The sequence below is a fragment of the Vidua macroura genome, chromosome 3 (genome assembly GCF_024509145.1).
Source record: "Vidua macroura isolate BioBank_ID:100142 chromosome 3, ASM2450914v1, whole genome shotgun sequence".
Taxonomy (NCBI): domain Eukaryota; kingdom Metazoa; phylum Chordata; class Aves; order Passeriformes; family Viduidae; genus Vidua; species Vidua macroura.
This window is the reverse complement of record NC_071573.1, coordinates 24,428,363-24,448,773: the sequence shown is the minus strand read 5'-3', so window position 1 is coordinate 24,448,773 and position 20,411 is coordinate 24,428,363. Positions and strand designations below refer to the sequence as shown.

Below are 20,411 nucleotides of genomic sequence, written 5' to 3'. Positions count from 1 at the left end.
AGAAACTAATGATTATCAGTCATTGTGACTAAAACTGGTGTTAATTCTATACATATTATACTGATTTAAAGTAAACGCATGTGAACACTTGGCAGAAATAAAGGAAAAAAATCATCCGTTGATGGACAAAACACTAACTTGTGTTGTAAGAGGAAAAGGAAAAGAAGAGGAGAGAGAAAATATATCCTGTAATGCAAGAAGTTCAGACTATTCTTTTCCAAAAATGTATGCATAACTTCAAATGTTAACACCTGCTATTTTTGAAGCAACAGCAAATCCCGAAGTATTTTACAAGTCAAGAATACATTGACAAAAGGAAATAAACATGGGGAGAAATCCAGCAGATAGCTCAGAGTGATGTTGTGCAGTAGCACAGGATAGGAAGTAACATGAATACTTTACATCACTTGAATTAGAATTTCAGGTAACAGTCCTCCCTCTCTAGAGAAAGAAAAAACTTCAGATTGCACTGCCATAATACACTAAAACAATGGGGGGCAGTTAGAGATGAAAATCAGAAGGTTTTAATTGTTTTAATTACAACTTCCTATTTAGACAAAAAAAATAGAAAAAAAGGAAGTACTATCTCCATATTTATTATATGGGAAGCCTGTCTGTTGAAGTTTGAAGAGTGCCACTTCAGATACACAGAAATATTCAGGAATGTGGAAATGGACAACTCTTAAATTACTTTATCAAAGTTCTACAAATCTTCATTTGAAGAAGGCTAAGCAATCAGTATTAAGCAAATAAAGCTCACCTGCACCTATCTAAAGCATTTTATTAAATACAAAGCTGAGGGTGAGACATTGCAAACGGTTAATGCCTGGGGCTTTCATCTCCAGAGACCTGGGTTAAAAGCCTTGCTTAGGCCACAGCAAAGCCCATTTACAGATTTCACAAGCCAAATTTGATAGCTGTTTCCCTGAAATACTGACAGTATCTTTCCTTTTGTTTGCAAAATTTATCACTTCAGCACTAAGACCCATCCTACCCATATGTATTTTCATCAAACAACCACTTCACCTTGGCATAATTGGCCACCCCTTTTCACAGGAGGCCCAGGACAGAATAAGCAGGCTATAAGTCATGCCTAATGCACATCTGCAATAGAAACTGGATGAACTCTGCAACTGGAGCCTTGCCTGTCATCTTCATCAATCTACTTGCTAATATGATTCTCATCATGTTCCTGCAGATCTCTGAAGGGGGTATTAACGTAAGGATTATTTATATTAAAAAAGGTTGTGATTTAACACCCCAAATCCACACTCAAAATATCCTAATAACTCAAGTTTATCCAGAAAACAATGAGTAACAACTTCTGGAAAATAAATCTTATGATTCCTTTCTACGATTGTCTTCTTATTGTTTCTCCAATGAAAAAACTGCTTCTGCTTTAGGAAAGGAGAAGAATAACATCTCTTTCCCAGAAACATCTTTGTTCCCCAAAATTTTCTCATCATCGCCTTTTCTAGAGCAGAGACTAATCCTCATTTTATCCCTTAAAGAAAAACAGAGAACCACAAAGGAGAACTGCAACATTAATCCATGAATGACTGTAAAACTGGTTAATTTTCTAGAACTACACTCTGCAAAAATATTACTGTTGTGTTTTTCTGCTGTTTTGTCCGAGTTCTGGCCCCTTTGATACTCAATTCTGTTTCTTAAAATACCAGCCTTAACTCAGTTTTTACACTTCTATTCTGCTCCATCTAGTGGATTATTGATTTTTGCAAGGAATGCTGCAACAATAGTATTCTAATATACCATGCTGGGTTAGCTATTAGGACAAGGGGACCATGTTCAAATGATTATTTTTTTGGCTTTAGATGAAAGAAATTAAGTCACATTCCTGGGTACCTGGATAAGACTATAGGATTCTGGCAGTGTGTTCAAGCAACATAAATGGGAAAATGGTGTCATTTAATTATATCACTGAAATGAGACTATGTAAGGGACAGGCTTTGATTACAAGGGACAGGTGGCAAAATTTCTCCTGGTGCTTGCACAATTTACTAGGTCAGTCCTGGGGAAAAAGAATATTCCATGCCTGTGTTGTTTTGCTAAAACATCAATATCCTCCAGGCTTCATAGCCTAGATTTCAAAGTTTTCTTCCTGCACTTGGTGATAGGCAAAATGAAGTTACACACTTGATAAGCTGCTTTGTTTGCATGATGGGAATAGTTTTATTTAACCAATTTATTTCCCTTCAGTACACTTACAACTGTGGTGGGCTTTTTTCAGTGCAGTGCTGTTTGTAATACTCTCTTTAAAGACTGCTGAGTAGGTCTTCTGCTAACTTTTCAGAGGGGTGTTTAAGGTAATGAGAGTTTGATTGATGAGAAGAAAAATTAGGTAATTAGTCCACCCTTATGTATAGTTCATTTCAAATAAATGCAGCTTTTAATAGTAAGAATGTTTGTTTTCTTTTCAAAGGCAAATATAAAAATACTTAGCCAACAAAAACCCCTGCATCAATGAATTAACAGTGCTTGTTCATACATGGAATCACTGGAACCAGTGATTCAAAGGTAATGCTATTTAATTGTCTGGTAGGCAAAGTGTAGGATGTATGCTCTCTGAAGCAATTTACAGCAGAAGAAGGAAATATTAATTTACTCTCCCAAACCACAAAAGTTACTACGTTATGCTTGGTTTCAATCAGGAATCTAGCTGGCAAAGCATTAAAAAAGGGTCTATAACCACAAAACCCAAAAGTTAATTGGAATATTAAGCCCAACGATTTCCAAATAATTGGGCTTTCTTTTTAATACTTACTGCTTCTATAGTTTTCTTTTCTTTCTTCTCTCTAACAAGATAGGCAGCTCCAGCATCCAGTTATAACTGGATGAGATAAGACTAACTCCAGATTGATTTGCTTTTCAGGACTTTATTGTAATAGTATGCAGCCATATAGCACTTTTTATCAAACAATCTTGAAGTGTTCCATAAATATTAATTCAATAAGCCTCACAACATGTAGGTGAGCTCCATATTATTGTATCTATTATATTTTTGCTGGAGGCACACTACGTAGAAGTGTCTTATTCTGGAATGGAAATTAAGTCTTGATTCCAATCGTCTGATTTAATCACTAGAATTACTCACTCCATGAAAATCCATCTGCACCCAGACCAAAAGCAACTTTGTCACTGACTTCCATGATTTCACGAAAAGACAATATTCTTCCTTAGTAATTTGCAACTAAACACTACTTTTTAGGTTCAACGTCCTGCATTAGTTATTATATCTTAGCGAAGTTTCCTCCTAGAAACAGGTAACTGACTTCAACAGAGAAGCATAAATATTTTAGAGATTTTAAGTATGCACACAATTGACCTGATACATTAAAATAGCTCAGGCAATATGACAATATACACCTTTGCTCTGTGCTGCTGTAATTCATGAGAATCAAAGTTCTGACTTTGCAAATAGAATTGCAGACTTAATTTTCAGAAGTGACTTCCATTTTTACATTCACAATTTTGCAATCACCGTAGTTGTGAGAACAGTGATATGCATTAAGGTAATTGATTGTGCTTTGAAATCAAGTAATCAAATGAGCATCAATTAAGGCTGCAAATGTTTGAAGCCACGCAACTACAAAGCAAAATTATTTTTCCTTGCAAACTTCCAGCAAAATACACTAAGCAAAACTCTGTCTTCTTTCTAGATCAGTCTCACACCAAATATTTAGTGAATATATTTAAGATTCATTTTGGGTGATAAATTAATTTAATAACTGAGGGGTCTACATGTAGACTTTTTCTATTTCAATGTCTCATTTTATACTTAACCAACTCCCACAAAAAGATATGTACCTCCTATGCACCGCAGTGCTTAGCTTCTTCCATCTGACCCACCAAATGGAGCTGGAACCTGAAGAGTGATCCAGGCTTCCTGTACAAAGCATGGAGGAAGGCAGGCTCTGAGGGCAGAATATAAATGAGTCAACACATACATAGTGCTGCCATCTACACCTAGTTTATGTGTACAATTTATGACAAACTTTCAGACCTGTGCTTCCACCAGGCTTCCTGGAAATGCCTTGCTCCTTTCAGGACTCTTGGCCTCCTATTCCATTTCTGCAGGAAGGTAGTCAACATGCCTTTTCTCCAGCAAACTTGGATTGCTTCTCTTAAAAAATATAACCTCAGTTCCTTTGGTTTAGAGCCCTTACACAGATTTAACACTCTCCTCTATATAAGGGAATGAAAAGGTATTCCAGCTCCTGGGAAAAAGCTCTCTCTAACTGCCATAGTGAAAGTGTGGAAAAACTAAAGCAACCATCCTGGCTGCAGAAACATCACCTCTCCCTTTCCCCAAGCTGGCTGCTGCTGAGGCACCGCAGTGGGATCACCAGGATGGCACAGGAGAAAACGACTGCGGACACTGTGTGTGGTGTCCATGCGCTGAGGTGTGACGGGGTGCTCCGAGAATGCCTGCCAGATCAGGCCCTCAGGGGACTCAGAGGAACATCCTTGCTTCCAGAGCTAAACAGAAGATACCTTGTGAGCTGTTCAGACCTGTCAAAACAGACACTCCTGCATTTGCACGGAAGTATGATGCCGTAGATGTACAGAAATTTTAAGGGCAGTCTAGAAACTACAGCTGCATGAACTCCAATACCTGGGAAATTCCACTATTAAAAGGTATCCCTGGACCACCACTTTGAATGAAAGCAGATAAATTCCACCAATCTTTTCACTTCACATAACTGGAGTATATTGGTGGAATAATTTTTGCTTGGATTGTCACTATACATGCAAAACTCCCTGAACCTCAGGTAATCATTTAACATCCCAGATTAATATTAAAACAAAACAAAAAAAAAACCCAACCTGACTATTTTTGCGGTCCAAGAAAAGGCAAAACAACTTTTCAACATTGTTTGACTACTCAACCTGAATCTGCAAATACCTACTACAGCAGATAAGGTCTGGTACTTTACTGATTCCAGTGAAACTACCAGGAAAATCCCCCCCCATAATAAGTGTTGGCAGCACCACATTCTGAAATTGTAAACTCCCGAGGCACAAACCTGTCTATAAAACTCTTGGACATCTAAGATTCTATAAAAATAATAATGCATTCAGCTTTATGCAATTTTCAGCTAAAAATCAGTCAATCCCTCTTTCTCTGCCCTCCCACCTCCACATAGTTACCACAGAAATTTTGTTCTGTAAGGGTAATATATATTTTTAATGCAAAATTTCAACAGGAACCATTTTTATGGTCTACTAATAAACCTTTGATAACAGGGATTTATAATGGAAACAGTGACGGACCCTTAACTACAGTGTATGCAACCATAATAAAAAGAATTAATGTAGTCAATTTGTACTACTGTTCTCAGAACAAAAAAAACCTCTATTTCAACTGCAATCCTTTCAACAGCTGATTGGCAAGCCTGTCCATTTCTAGTCTGCAGTGTTGTCAGTTGTCTTCAACATGATAATGAGCCTGTCACCATATTCAAATAGCCCTGTGACAGCATGTTTTGTGAGCATGACGTCCACTGCAAAGGGTCTGTCAAAAAGCACCTTTCAGAAAATGAAAAGAGAATGCTTTTCTGATGGTAAACCTAATTTCTTCATAGCTAAAAGAGTGAGATTTTTCATCTGATTTTGTCAGTGTTGTGTTGCATTTGTGTCTTCAGATAATCCTGCGTTCTGACGCATAAAATTTTAAAGTTATCTGCAAAGACAAAGTGAGAAATTAAAATCTTTTTGGAGTTCACTGGAGGCTTTGCATAAAACTGCAGTACTGCTGGCTTTCCATCAAATTAAAACTGGAGGGGGGAGGGAACGGCATGGAAGGGTAGCTTGCAACCAAAAGCAAATAAGGCTCCCAGTAAAGATCTCAAAGTCTACACACGCTAGGGTCTCCACTCTTCCCCAAATAGCCTATTAAAAAACCTCCCTGCTCTGTGTGGTCCTAGTTAAGTATGACCAGGTTGCATGAAATTCTGGTGGCAGAACGGAGACACAGGCAGAGCTTCCAAGCACTGCTGCAACTCAGGAGTGTGTGTTCCACACACTGTGTATTCCACGTTCAGCTGCCACTTGTGCTACCTGTCAGCTGGGGAAATTTTCACCGAGAGAAAAATTTGAATATTTTGGCAACACAGATTCCTCTCCATGTGTCTAAGCATCTTCTGGTAATATCAATGGGAAATATAGAGGTACATTGACATACAGCGCTTTATTTTCCCTGTTGACAAAAGCTGCCCTTAATTTCACTTCACCTTTTAGGATTCTTTTCACCAGTAGCTGATTGAGAAGTTCACAAGGGAACTGTTAGGGAAGTGTTAAAAACAGAAATGTAAAACTCCAAATGAACAAGCAATAAACCTTTCTCTCTTTCAATCACTCAGTGAGAAAGGGGTGGACACGGCTGGACTTTGAAGTCCCAGGCTGAAAGACACATTAACCTCAGAGCAGAAGTTCCACTTCTAACTGTGCTTCTAACGCCACACGTGACTTTTACTAAGCATTTCTTGTTCTCTTTCTCTGAGGTTTAATATTGTAAAATGGGGCTATTACTCTACACATCACAGGTGTTCTCTAAAACATATAAAAAAATATTCCCTGAAAAAATTGTTGACAAGCTCATGACACATTTGCTGCAGAGAAATAATGCTGCACAAGCCCAAGGTGTTTCAAAACTACTGAATAAGCTTGTTTCCTTAAATATGGGTGAAAAACAGCAAACCTGTAGCATTAGGATGCTAAACATGGACTTCCCCTACTAACTACTGAATAGTATCAACATTAAGTATTTTACTATTACTACCACAACGTGTTTTTCAGGCCACTAAGAACATAAGGTTGACAATCACAGAGGGCTACAGCCTAAAGACTGCACCTGCAAGAATCTGATGGGATTTGTATGAGGTTAGGAGCACACAGACACTACAGGTGTGAAGGCACAAATTATCTTTACCCCTTTGCCATCTTCAACATTTGTCTTTGAAAGGACTTCTCTGCTTTTGTCTCCCAACCTTCCTTTTTTTCCTTCTGCTTACACAGATGAATAAATACTAATATTTATTCTGCCTATAATTCATGATGAAAATTATGAGTGAATAAGGAATTTGATTAATTCAGGTCTACCAAGCAGAAATAAGACAATTTTACTGAAAGTCTTTTTTTGTTGTTGTTGTTGTTGTTGTTGTTGTTGTTGTTAATACAAGGAGACCTTAATATAGAGGATCTGTTCTTTAAATTTGGAATATACAATATGGTATGCCACCCCTGATGATGTAATTCAATATACCTGTACCTGAATCAAATGCAAAGGTAGGATTATTACAGATTTTTTTAACTGAAGCCAACTAGGCACTATGCAGCTTTAGACAGCACAAATGGACAATCAACATTAAACATGAGTGATTTTTAAATTCTTCATTGCTCAGCTGGAGGGAAGTATTACAAGGCCAAAAAGCAGAGCTATGGACATCTGGCTTTGTGCAGTACCAGTTCTCTGCCTCAATTTTCAAGCCACTCATTTCTTGTGGGGAGGGGTGGGGGAAGGGAGGAGGAAGAAAGCCAAAAAAAAAAGAAATCTAAACTAGGCCATACAAATGTACAAAGAAAGCTTGGGTCTCTAGGACTTTCATTGTCTCAGGGAGTTGTCACCACCCTGAACCCTCATTAAAGCTGAAGAGATGCGGGAGCGGCATTAAAATGAATGCAAACCATTTGCCGCAATCTTCTGCTCACACCATCTCCAAATGAAGGCAGGCATTGCATAATCCAGGCAGCTCGAGCTCCTGACAGGTGGATGATTTATGCTCATAGTCGGAAGAATCGGAGAGCCTGCAGAGGACACAGCGTGAGCAAGGTGGTGGCGAGACAGATGCTCTCAGTGGGCTTGCAGAGGCTGGCAGGCTCCAGCTAGCTCAGGTGCAACTTGAACACTTTAGTACTGAACTCATATTGCCTGGATTCCAGCACAGCAAGATACCATTTACAATATTATGTACAGTAGATATACTATCAAACCTATCTGTGTGCTGTTTATCTATGTGTGTGTACACACACACGCACAAAATACATACATTTTTTCTATTTGCATTTCAGCTTGCTGTGTTCACGTACACTTCGCATGTGCATATTCTCCATTGAAAAAGAAAGGGCAGATTAGGACAAATTCTGCATTGTTACAGCCACATAGCATAAGTGAAACCACCGAAGTTGAACAGATGTAAGTGGGGGAAGAATTTGGCTCTAGCTTTCAGAGAACAGGGATGGATCTGGGATACTGAAAATCCTTTCAGTTTTAAGAGTGTCTGAAAGCTAGAAAAGAAAATGACCAGAGGAAAAATCAAAACACCCACAGGTCCAAACATAGTGGGATATTCTCATCACTTATTATATCTATCTGTAAAGCACAGAAACCGCCACAATTACACTGTTCTGCAAAAAAGCACAATATTAGCAAAATATAATGTAAATGACCCTCATGTCATCTACTTCTATCTTTCAATGACATTACTTCTACTGCCTTATTCAGGGGTATTTAAAAATCCCACCCAAAACTGCAACATCATTTCCAACCATGTAATTCAGCTTCCTTTTCAAAAAGGAAGTAGAAATGGGGGTTTGACTTTTCACTCCTGTAAGCAAAAACCTGGTCTATTAAAATAATACATAAATGAAAATACACACATGTAAACAAGACCTTATACACGTTTATGCCACACCTCAGTTTTTTTCTTCTTTAATAGAAAAGACGAAGCCAGGACTAAATTATCCTACCATAAGCATATCAACAAAATAAACAATTCACCTGTCTCATATCAGACCCTCCACATTTTCCAGTGAAACCTATCACTTAATTAAGTATATAATTTTCAGGGGTAACCAAGGAGTTAAAGCATTCAAATGTGCACACTGCAGGTTATCTGGGTTGAATCTGGGACTTTGCTGACTCTCAGCTCCTTTCCACTTTAACAGATGGGGTCAGAGGTGAAACTGCAGACGAGAATTAAAGACACATACATCCCTTTAATCAGATAACACATTCAAAGACTTGCAAATTCCCAAGAAGCCACTTTACAGGCACGTGTCATGGGCTATTCCATAAAGGGGGAGGGAACAGTGAAGAGGGAAAAAGGACTTATTTCAGCTAACCAGCATAAAAAAAGGAAATTAGAGAACACAAATGGAAACAAAATGGGATGGATTGTTAACATTCCAAATGCTTTCTCATTGCACACACCTCCCCCTAGAGAGGAACACTGATGTTGGAAGCCTTAACACTCTGCATTAAAATGTTTTTCCTAACTTCATTAATCAGCTGTGTTTAAGAATACTTCCATAACAAGTATTTTAATTGGAGATGAGCTGAAGCATCCTGCCAGGATGGATATCTCTAGCAATACCAGGATGCCCAGAAGGAAATATAGTCATTCAGCCTGACTAGTCCTCACTAAACAGTGAGTCAGCTACCAAAAACCTCAAGAAATTCATTATTCTCTCTCCCACCTGGCCAGAAAAAAAACCTGCCTGGAGGATATGTGCTCACAGCAACTATTTTCTCATCAGCATTCTTCTGATACAATCGTGGTTTGGAAGAGGAAAATGAATAGAAAGTCATGAAAATGACAGAAGATAAAAAGGGGAAAGAGAAGGATTTTATGTCATCTTAGCTACTCTGTGGCTTTGTTCTCCAATTACTGCATCCCTCAGTATTTCATGCAGGATCAAGCAATGGCCATGTGGATGCACACTCCATCAGATGGAAGACCAGCAAAGACTGTGGCTGTGAACACCAGACTCAAGAGGTGTTCCAGCTTCTTTTTGTCTGAAATACAGTCAGAGACTTGTACTTTGGGTGATGTTCTTGAGGGCTGTTGAGAAGGAAGAGCCCTTTTTATCCCTTATTATCTCAGCCTAATTCTTCACCTGAGTTATAACTCAACAGAAACTTTCTAATACATCTTTGACCAAGAATGCATTTAAACTGATATTACAAAACAGACTGCTACTTTTTAAGGGAAACATTCATTTCCCTTTATTTTGACATTTAGTAGTCTATTCTATCTTCAAACTGGAAACTTAAGAGCTTTCATTAAAAGTTTGACAGGGAAACCAGCAAGTGACTTGTGACCTGAAAAATCAATACAGAGGAAGACTCCTCTTAACACTTCAATACTAACGTGCAGGTACCCTCAGTCTGGATCCAAAGTGTATTTATGCCATCTCTTAAGTAATCTCACCATAACTGATACCACTTCCTATCCAGAAATGCAGTTCTGGTGACTCAGAACAAGATATATCCACTGAGATCGACCATGCAATGAAATCTCAGGTGCCCGTTTCTAAAGCTTAGATTGAACTACAGAAAATATGAAAATGAGACAGAGCATATGAACTTCAGACGCTGGAGACCACTGTAAACACTATCTGGCAGACTGTCACGAAAAGCAACATGTGGCTGTACAAGTGTTGAACAAATAAGACTGATCTGTTGATTGATTCAGATCAGAACAGAAGATGTGGCTTCTCTTCAGTCACCCACCCACAGAACTGAAAGGAGTATTAGAAAGAGACAAGGCACTGGTGAAGTAATTTTTACACTGCTGACTAAAAATGACAAGAACAGCACTGTATGAACTAATGCTTGGCTGAAGAGGGAAAGAAAAGGAGACAAAAGATGAGGATGATGATCTTGTACTACTTGCTTTTTCCTAGGATCTATATGTGCTCAGCATGCAGCAAGTTACCAGTATTCTCTCTTGCTGGTCAAGCAGTTTTGCTGATAAACAGCACACCAACAATTCTGCCACTAAGGGCACAGACTGGAGTCAAGCTGATTAAGGGACAGTATCACGCAGACTTTCTTTTAGAAAGTATTTCAATTTTTCTAAATTAAGTATTTTAATAATTAACTGTTTTAACATGGACTGCATTAAGACCCCATGCAAGCGAGTTGTATGGAACGATGATTTTGGATCTGCTACACTAAAACTGTAAATCAAATTGACTTCTCATCTTATACCTGATGATCCTGAGACATAAACCAGATGCTTAAGAGAAAAATAGATACACGTATTAACTTTGCTGGAACAATGAAGAGCAAAAAGGAAAATATTGATATTATTCAGTAAGTGTATATATTTAGCATAGCTATGTTTGATTTTCTCCAGAATAATTTATCTAATAAAAGCCTATTGAGGCTTAAAATAAAGCTATGTTTTTTCACTTATAAAGATTAATAGCTATATTAAGCAACTACTGTGAGCACAACAGACTCCCCTCATAATTTCCCTTTTCTGACATATAAATACCCAAAGAAAAGAAAACAAAAAAGAAAGAACAGGAAAAAAAAGAAAAAGCTGGTTAGATGAGATCTATTATTAGAACAGCTAGTAAGCATGGCAAAATCTGACAAAGGGACAGTTCATTGCAGATGATCACATGTATTTCAGAATTCAGGCTGCTGACTTTCAAACCACAAAAGCCATATCACAAACACTAAATGAAATAATATTCCAACTTCATATTCCAGTGACTCAGTGAGTAGAACTGGCAAAGGCTCACCACTTGCAATAACTCCTCAGCTTATAAAAGGGCAATGACTGGTCAGAGAGAAGACTGTGGCTTAGTTATATTAATGTCTAAAAATTCACGTTGATTCTAACCTTTTTTTTGTAAGACAGAAGAGATTTAGAAGTGTGAAATATTTGAGGGATAGCACTATATGAGATCAGATGGAACAACTGCAGGTGGAAATTTCCTTGCTTCTCAACACATTCATTGCTTTGACTGAGTGAAGAGGCCGAGAGAGTTCCTCAGCCACTCAGCTTTTCAGTGCCAGTCCATCTCAAGCAGCAGAAATCTGCCTGTGCATCTGCCACATGGATTCTAGTTAACAGCATCTGCATCATTTCAGCCTTCACCCCAAATAATCCTACCATACATTCTGTTGTTTTGACAAAGATTTTACACAGCAAGAGTCTTAGTGAGGAGCTGTGAGTGCTGCCCAGGCAAGGGCGGAATAAAATACAGAAAGGTTGGCTCCAGAGTGGCACTTTAGGGATAAGGATATGCACTACCCTTAAATGCACCTCTACCAGAGATTCTACACCTATTCCACCCAAGCAGGGGATGTGCAAGTATCTGCACAGCAGAAACAGAAAAAAATGAAGAATACAAATTACATTAATGCTACTCTTTACAAAATGAGACTTATTTAAAATAGGGCAGGACCCATGTGCAAGAATTCAAAAACTCTGCAATAAAGGGCAGTGCCACATTTGATGTGTGTGCTTATGGGTGGCAGAGACCAAGAAAGAAAGGCAGCTACTTGTCTGTGAGATCATGGGAAAAGTCCTGCATCCTTTAGACTTGTCTCTACCTATCCTTATCACTTACATTGCTGTCACTATACTTCCAGTCATAAGCAAATGTTCATAATAGGGACTAAATCTAACAAACATATTTTGCAAACAATGGAATATTTTCTAGAAAATTAGGAAAATACTGCTTCCTTTTTTTTAGGATCAAAAGAAGAAATAGAACAAATGAGCACCTGCAGTTAACCACCTCAGATTATGCTGAGAAAATATTTACGAAGTGATTAATTTTTAGTAGTAATTTAAGTAGACTCATGAAACTGCAGAACCTACTCTTTCCGATTCTGAGCAAGTAATATGTAAGGTATGTGCACTAAGAAAATTGCAGAAAAATTTAATCCTATTCAGAATCCTCCAAACTCATTAACAAAAGTACAAAGTAACTTTAGGTTGAAAGTATTTTTACTTGTCTGACCCTGCAAACAACTGCTGTCACTGGGATTCTCAGCTGCAACGATTGTGTGAGCAAACCTAACCTAACAGCTAAACTCAAGGAAGCTGCTGGTGAGTGAGCCAGCAAACAGCTCTGACCTCAGATTTGCAAATGCTAACACAAGAAAGTCCCCATTTACAGATCTGTGTAAAGCCAAGAAATGTAAATAGTTCTCAAACTCAAGACTTACAAACAATACTGCTTTCTCCACATACACTTCATAACTTCTCTTTTATGCAAGGGGAGCATTTGTATACATGGGCAACAGTAAAACAAAATTTTACCTAGAAAGAAAGAAATTTTATTTGAAGACCAAGTCCAGTGAACTGCTGGGATATCTGTTTTATTCCCCAAAATATTCAGAGACAGAACACAAACCAGAGTGGCACAACACTGGAACACAAGCACCATGAAAACTTCTCAGGAGGTCAACACTTGGTAGGAGTTGTAGGTGCTTTTGTGTGACTTGGGGAAAATATCCACGTATTTGCTTTTTCTGGGGTATCTTTCTAGTGGATGAATAAAAATGCTAGTTGCTTGAGCTGACTATAAACACTAACCTGAAGTTGAATAGTTTGTCCTTCATCAGTTACAGAGAGTGGATAGTCATGAGCTGCATTTTAGGCAGACAAATTGGGCTGTCAGTTCTAATGTGTGAACTGGGCTATCAGGTCACATTTTGGTTAGGAGCAAAGAAGCCTACTTATGAACACCAACAGCACTTAGAGATTAGCTTCTATTGTTTCCAAGGAGATTTAACAGGTCCCAGTATGTATTAATCCAAGTACACGCTGAATGAAAGAAAGAAAGGGAGTGCAAAGGGAAAGGGGGAAAGAAAACAGGGAAAGGAATAAATAAAAGTGAAGGAAAGGGAAAAATAAAAGGGGGGAAAGGGTGAATAGGGAAGGAGGTGAAGAAAGTGGGAAAGGAATGAATAGGAGAGGAAAAGAAACAGTTCCAAAAAATATCTGCACTAGAAATCAAACTCCTTCATAATACACTGAAACACAGAAGAGAGCTGAGACATCAACAGAAGACACACTATGTTATCTCTTGATGTTATAACACAGGAGGTTTGTTTAATATCCTGCATTAATGGAGAAGCTCCTTAAGTGTAATATTACGGTAGAGAGCATAAGAAATATAACTGAGGTCACTGCCACTCTATTAACTGTCATCCCGTACAGAAATATTTTCTTTGAATACCATTAATGCTTTCTCCTTTCCTTTGTTCTGATTTCTAAAGGCAGCAGAAACTAAAACTTCGTCCATAATAATTTCTGCTTTCGTTTTGGCAGACTAATGGTATTAGACTTGTAAGAGAAATTTACCTTGGCAATGTCTGATGCACAGGTCTTTTCAAAAGAGATGTTGTTAGAAGGAATCCTATTAAGCATGCTTTTTCACTACCCTCAAATCATAGGTGATAACACAATTTTAGTCATAAAGAAGATTGCTTAGTTTTATTTATTATTTTGAGAGAGAATCCATTAATCTGCTCCTCTGCATATCACGCATCTCTTTATGTAAGACAAACTCAAGCTGCCTGTTCTCCTTGCTGTATTGGATTCATTTTCATAGACTGTCAAAGCCAGAAAGGATCAATATGATAATTTAATCCGATCTGCTGCTTAACACAAGCCAAAGATGTTCACACAGTAATCTTTCCATAATAAACTCACTAATTTGTGCTTTAAAATACACATACCTCTTTCTAAAAATGTATTCTTATATTGGTATGTATAATGTATTTTTATATTTATAATGAAATCTCTCCAAGTGTGAAGCAAAAATATTTTAGAGACGCCCAATTTCAGCATCTTCAGAAAAAGTGTAACTCATGTGTAATAATCTTCTGGTTCATTACAAGAGCATCTAAAATGTTCAAGCATTTTTAAATCTGCCAGTAATTGCTTGTCCTCAGATCACACCTAAAGAAAAACACAAGTCCAGGATCTCTTTACAAAGCAGATTCTAACTACTGCCTTACCATTTCCCTAGGGATGCTGAGGTCTCTAGGAGGGCCTGTATGAATTCTCAAAAAACCCAAGCAAACTAATGAATGAGAAGTGTTGAGGGCTATTCATCGAGAAGTGCAAGTACAACATGCAAACTGCTCTGCTGTGATGGGAAGGGTCACACCGCAAGTCAGCACCGCCACATGAAAAGCTCAGAGAGTTTCTGTTCATTTTTAGAGCCTGAGTGATGGTTCATGTACAAGTAACTGTGAAGATTCACAGACACAAAAAGGTATATTGCTGATTTCCCCATAGCACAGATTGCTAAACCTGCCAAATGAGCAGCAATCTAACACAACTCTAAGAGCTTCCATTAATACTTGGTGAGGATCTGCCTTCTCATTTGTAATAGCAGGACTAATTAAGCTGGAATTTTGTTACTCTGTCTATTCTAACTGGGTACCAAGTGACTGATGATAATTTGTAAAGGCCATCCATTCCTAAGGAAAATACAAACATACTTACATGAAGCGACCCATGCCATTTTATTTTAGTATACTTTACTTTTTATATAGACTTCCATTTTTTTTCCCATGTATCACACATTTAGGAACTAGGACTTTCTGAAATAATAAGCAATGCAGATCAGCCACTGCACACAGTCCATAACAAATTCTGAAAACACATAAATACCAGAAGTGCGAGATACATGGGAGATGTTTTGGTATCAACAGTCCTGTAAGAAATACAAACTAGTACTGCACAGAACTGTGAGAGCTAAAACAGGAGACAGTATTCCAGGTGGTCTAAAAGCTGCATTAGCGCAACTCTACAGATTCTTCTCTTAACTGTAGTTTTTAACCTCCCTACAATACAGGAGTATGTAGAACTGAGGCCTCTATGGAGAAAATTAAAACATATGGAATAACCTCTGCAAAAAACAGTTATACAAATGCTGCATCTGAAACAAAAAGTAATTTTATTTTGGAATAATTACTCCATTGGAATTATTATACATGGGAAGCTCTTTGGAGCAAGACCTGTCCTATAATAAACTTGGAATAATATCTTCTACCACAAACACATGCTAGTAAATAGTCCCTCAAATATTATTAATAGGCATATAGCACTAATTAAAGATTAGAGGTTGAATTCTACTCAGATCACCTAGCAAGAGGAAAAAAAAAAAAGTCAAATATCTACTTAAGATTCCCCATACCATTTTATGTAGTTTTACATCCAATTTTTCTTCTTAGAAAAGAAAAAAAAAATCAACCCCTTCTTCTCAATCCAACTAGCTGTATAAAAAGGGAAATAGCCAAAATACCAAATCTTGCACATGAACACAGATTTAATTCTACCACCTGAAGGAAACTAATCACTGGCTTCCAAAGAGTTTGAAAGGCCAAACTTAAAAGACATATTATAATCCAACAGAACTGCAAACTACTGAATGTCTTAAAAATGTTCACTTTTAAAAAGGGCAAATTGTTGTACATGTCTCCCTGCACTCTTTTAGCAATTGCAATATTATTTCAAGAAATCTCAAGGGATGCATTTGAAAAGTTTCTCCCCTAGACTAGACAAGAATCTTTAATGTTTCATCTGTTCTCATGAATCTGAGACAATCCACCAAAATATATGTGCAGTCAAAGAAACTGCATTTCAGTAGAAGAATCAATTGTGATACTTGAAAACCTGTTTCTTTGTAACACTGACATAAAATTAAATATAGAAAAATGTAAATTTTCTTCTTTGAGTGCAATGTATTTTGCTTTGCTGCTAATAACCCTTACCTAGAAAAGTAAATGAAAACACAACACCTTCATATTTGTCCTGTGCCTAAAAGCTCATCAGCCTCTGCTGAATGCTACAGTATGAAGTAAACCATCCTCAAAAGACATCCATAGACCCAGACATGTTTTCAGGTAACAGTCCATGGGCTAAAACAAAATGATGAGCTCCTCCAGATCAGCCTGTACAAACATTTTTATGATATTCAACAGGAGATGCAACAGGGGCCTCAATCCCACTCCAGCCCAGCCCAGCACGGCATTGCTGTAGCATTCCTTCTCTGGCTCCTGGCCCACGTCTTACAAATTATTAAGAATCTTGATCTAGGTGCTGCTGGTTAAGCCCCACCAACATCCATGAGAATATGTACAGAAAATGCCTACTCCACCTTGTATTTCATGTGACCAGAAATCCAATTCCCTCTCAGAATTTGACCCCAAAACACAGCCCCACTACCCTAACACTGGGTCTCCCACAGAAACACTGGATGCTTGATGAAAAACACCATTATCTTGTCACATAAATGACTCTCCATGCAGATGTTGAAAGGAAGCCACTCTATATGTTTGTTGTAAGCGGTTTTTGGACCTTGCCCTACAAGCCAAGCTAAAACTCAGAATCTTTTTCCAGACACTGTGATTACTACCATGAAATTCATATGACAATTCACAAAATGACAATGTAGTAAAGTCCTTTCCAATGTGAAGGGAAGCACAATATCTGATAATTGTTTCACTTTGGACTACACTTAAAAACTGTTTTTTAAGGATAAATTTCTACAAGAAAAGTCCCCACAAACAAGGTAAGATTTCTGGAGAAGATGCACCCTGGCAGATGTGCTGCTCTTGTAAGGAATGTGACGCTCCTCTCAAAGCTGCTTAAACTTGATTTTATTTCAGGTCTGCAAGTAAATTTTTTTTTGTAAATAGATTTAGGCTGTCAATTTTCAGGCATGCTGTGCCATCAGCATGTAGAGACTGCTGTGACAAACGTGGAGGCTGCAGCAGCAAATTTTATTATAAACTGGTAATTGAATTGAACAGGTTTACATTTGAATAGACTTACTGCAGCATGATCTCTGACATGCTGCATGGGACTGAAATCCTTGTCTGTACATAAAGAAACACTTGAGATACAGCAAGAATAATATCAGCTTATTTTAAGTCCATGCTAATCAATAAATTTTTACCACTTTACACACAAAAGAAGTCAGTATATTATCTTCCTTAATTCAGTACATAAAGGAGGTGGTCCAAGTCAAAAAGTCATCTCCAGACTTTCCCATAGGTTAAAACAACACCCATCTCTAAAACTACCTTTCAACAAGAAAAAAAATCATTACGAGTACAGTCTTACAAATGTGCTGTGAATCAGTATGATTTGAAAAGTGGTCACTAAAGGGGCAAAAAAATAAAATGTCCTTATAGGTTGTTATAATAGGTAAACAACACTATCTTTTCAAAGTAATTAGTTATTTTGCCATTTAGAAAAAGGTACATACTTTTACAGTAGAAAATTCATACAATTCTTATTAAAAAAACTTGTTGGAATGATTTGAATCCATGGACAATGAACATTTAAACAGAAAATATTACTCACAATGTACACCTGTATTATCTAACTCAGTTATCTCAGTTAACAAAATTGTATGCAGAAACAGTAAATCTGCACACAAATTTGCTGAGATAATTACTTATTTGTAGAGGAGACAACTTCCTCTTTCAGTCCCAGAAGCTGCACACAGCCTAGAATTTTTTAAATATATATGTTAATGGATGCACAATAGTGCTCTCAAAATTCAGAGGAAAAGGATTAAATCAATTCACCTGTATGTGCTCTTGGTAGCATTGTTTCATTTTCAAAGAAGTTGCTCCATATATCTGTATATTAGGTAACTAGTGATATAGGGTTTTAACTTGATTAAAAAATATGCTAAGAAGCACAGTCCCTTTCAAAACGTGCCATACCCAGTCATCCCTTTCTTTTTACATTTTATCTAAGCATCGTAATTTCACTTTCAAGTAACTGCTCCTAGTGGTCAGTTATATGAGCATTTCGACAAGTAAGAACTCTCCTATAACCACTGAAGAGAGGGTCAAATCCTGCCGTTCTTACTGAGGCAAAATCTCCATCGAATCTGACAGGAGTTTTGCTCAAGTAAGACTAAGGACAGCAGGATTTGGCTCACAGGATCATAGCATCTGCCAAAGCAGTAGCACAGAACAAGGTTTATTCTTAGTAAGCATAATCCAATAAGAATATGTCTGTAGGTACGTGATAGGCCTGATTTGCCCATCATCTCACCACTGGTCTATGCTGTTCCTTGGATTCCTACCCTGATAACTGCATACTTACCCTGTTTTGCATTACCACCAACCCAATTGCAAAAATCAGACAGTTACTAAAACCGAGTTTTCAAGCACTGACAAAGCAAAATTGCATAGGATTGTTTTGAAGTGGTTGCTTAACACAAAATACTCTCCACTGGATACAATACTTAAGAGAACACTATGCTGATTTTATTTCAAATGTTTATCTAGTTCAGAAGTCCATGGCATCTTTCTTGGTGATGACAGTGCCCTAAAATAATAATGCATGTAATACATGCACTTACAAGTATGTTCTTGCATATACATTAATAGCAATGTAAGTGCATAGCAGGCAACCAAGATTTGAGGAATCACCTCTTTGTGTAACACAGATGAAGCAGGTCACCGGTAAGACAGCACCATTTCTTGAGTATATTTTCTTGCATTCAATATCTTCAAAATGTAACTGATGAATTAAAACATTCAATATATACTTACAGTGAGGGGCAGAGGTTCTCGGACACTTTTAGGAAAAAAAAAGGGGGGAAAGGTGGATTCTCCTCTTCTGCATCCCATAATCTGCTCCAGTGTAGTTACAATAACTTCAGTACACACACAAAACATTTATACTTGTTTAATTTAGAAGTAACCCTTTCATTTGTCCTGATGGAATGAAGACTGAATAAAAGGAAGGCACAGTATGTGTTTTGGTTTTCTGCCAGAACTAGGACAGAGTAACAGTGGATAAGGAATGGAGGAAATAAATCTTTGAGAATTCTGATGGTTATTCTATCAGTTACTTACTGAAGGAGATTAAATGCTGAGGTGCATTTTACTGTACTACACAAGATGATGAACTCTACGTGGATAAAGCATGATTCTATAGCTTAGAAGCAGATGTCAGAAAGAGCAAGTATATATGAAAATAGCCTTTGCAATAACTGATTAGAACACTCACCAGTCTCTCTTCTTTCCTGATTGCCCTACAGTTGTAGCAAGTGTTTGCAGAGAGATACAGATTGAGGTGGTCAGTCTTACCTTCTTTCAGCATGCCAACTTTTAGACATTTCATGAAGCGGCAGGCTTGGCAGGACTTGCGTCTGCGCTTTGTGATTTCACATTCATTTGTTGCTGGGCAGCTGTACTCTATGTTACCTGCGATGGAACAGACAGGGGAAGAGGTGCTCAGAGTCACTGACTAACCAACACGACACATATACAAAAGTACTCATACAATTGCCATTGTATTTCATTTTAGAATGCACCAAGAGTAAGCAGTGCTACAGAAAGGAAATGCCTCTCAAGGAAAAATAATTAGCTGAGTTAAAAGATGAAGTTTTTTCACCCCTTTTTTTTTAATCTTGACATCTATATAAAAGAAATATATACAAAACCACAATTAATATGAGTCTGTGTCTCACTCCAAATACTGTCCCTAGCAAAATCCTTCATGTATGTTATTCCTGCTGATAGAAGAAAGACATTTTGTCATTTATTTTTCTGTACCAAAGCACAGGCTCAGGTTCCTTCTCTGAGTACTCTTTATTTT

General features: G+C 37.6%; 1 protein-coding gene across 7 annotated transcripts in view; it reads right to left on the bottom strand.

The window, feature by feature from the left end:
* ESRRG (estrogen related receptor gamma) overlaps positions 1-20,411 on the bottom strand; it is a 225,359-nt gene that overhangs the window by 90,745 nt on the left and 114,203 nt on the right. For 3 of the 7 annotated variants that reach the window (XM_053974139.1, XM_053974141.1, XM_053974140.1), the window contains exons 3-4: positions 19,901-20,017; positions 7,705-7,824 (exon numbers count right to left, since the gene is read on the bottom strand). In XM_053974139.1, coding sequence (XP_053830114.1) covers positions 7,705-7,824; positions 19,901-20,017 — 237 coding nt within the window. Of the gene's footprint in view, positions 1-3,825; positions 3,905-7,704; positions 7,825-19,820; positions 20,018-20,411 lie in introns of those variants that run through there. The other 4 variants (XM_053974143.1, XM_053974142.1, XM_053974144.1 and 1 more) reach the window with 3 other exon arrangements.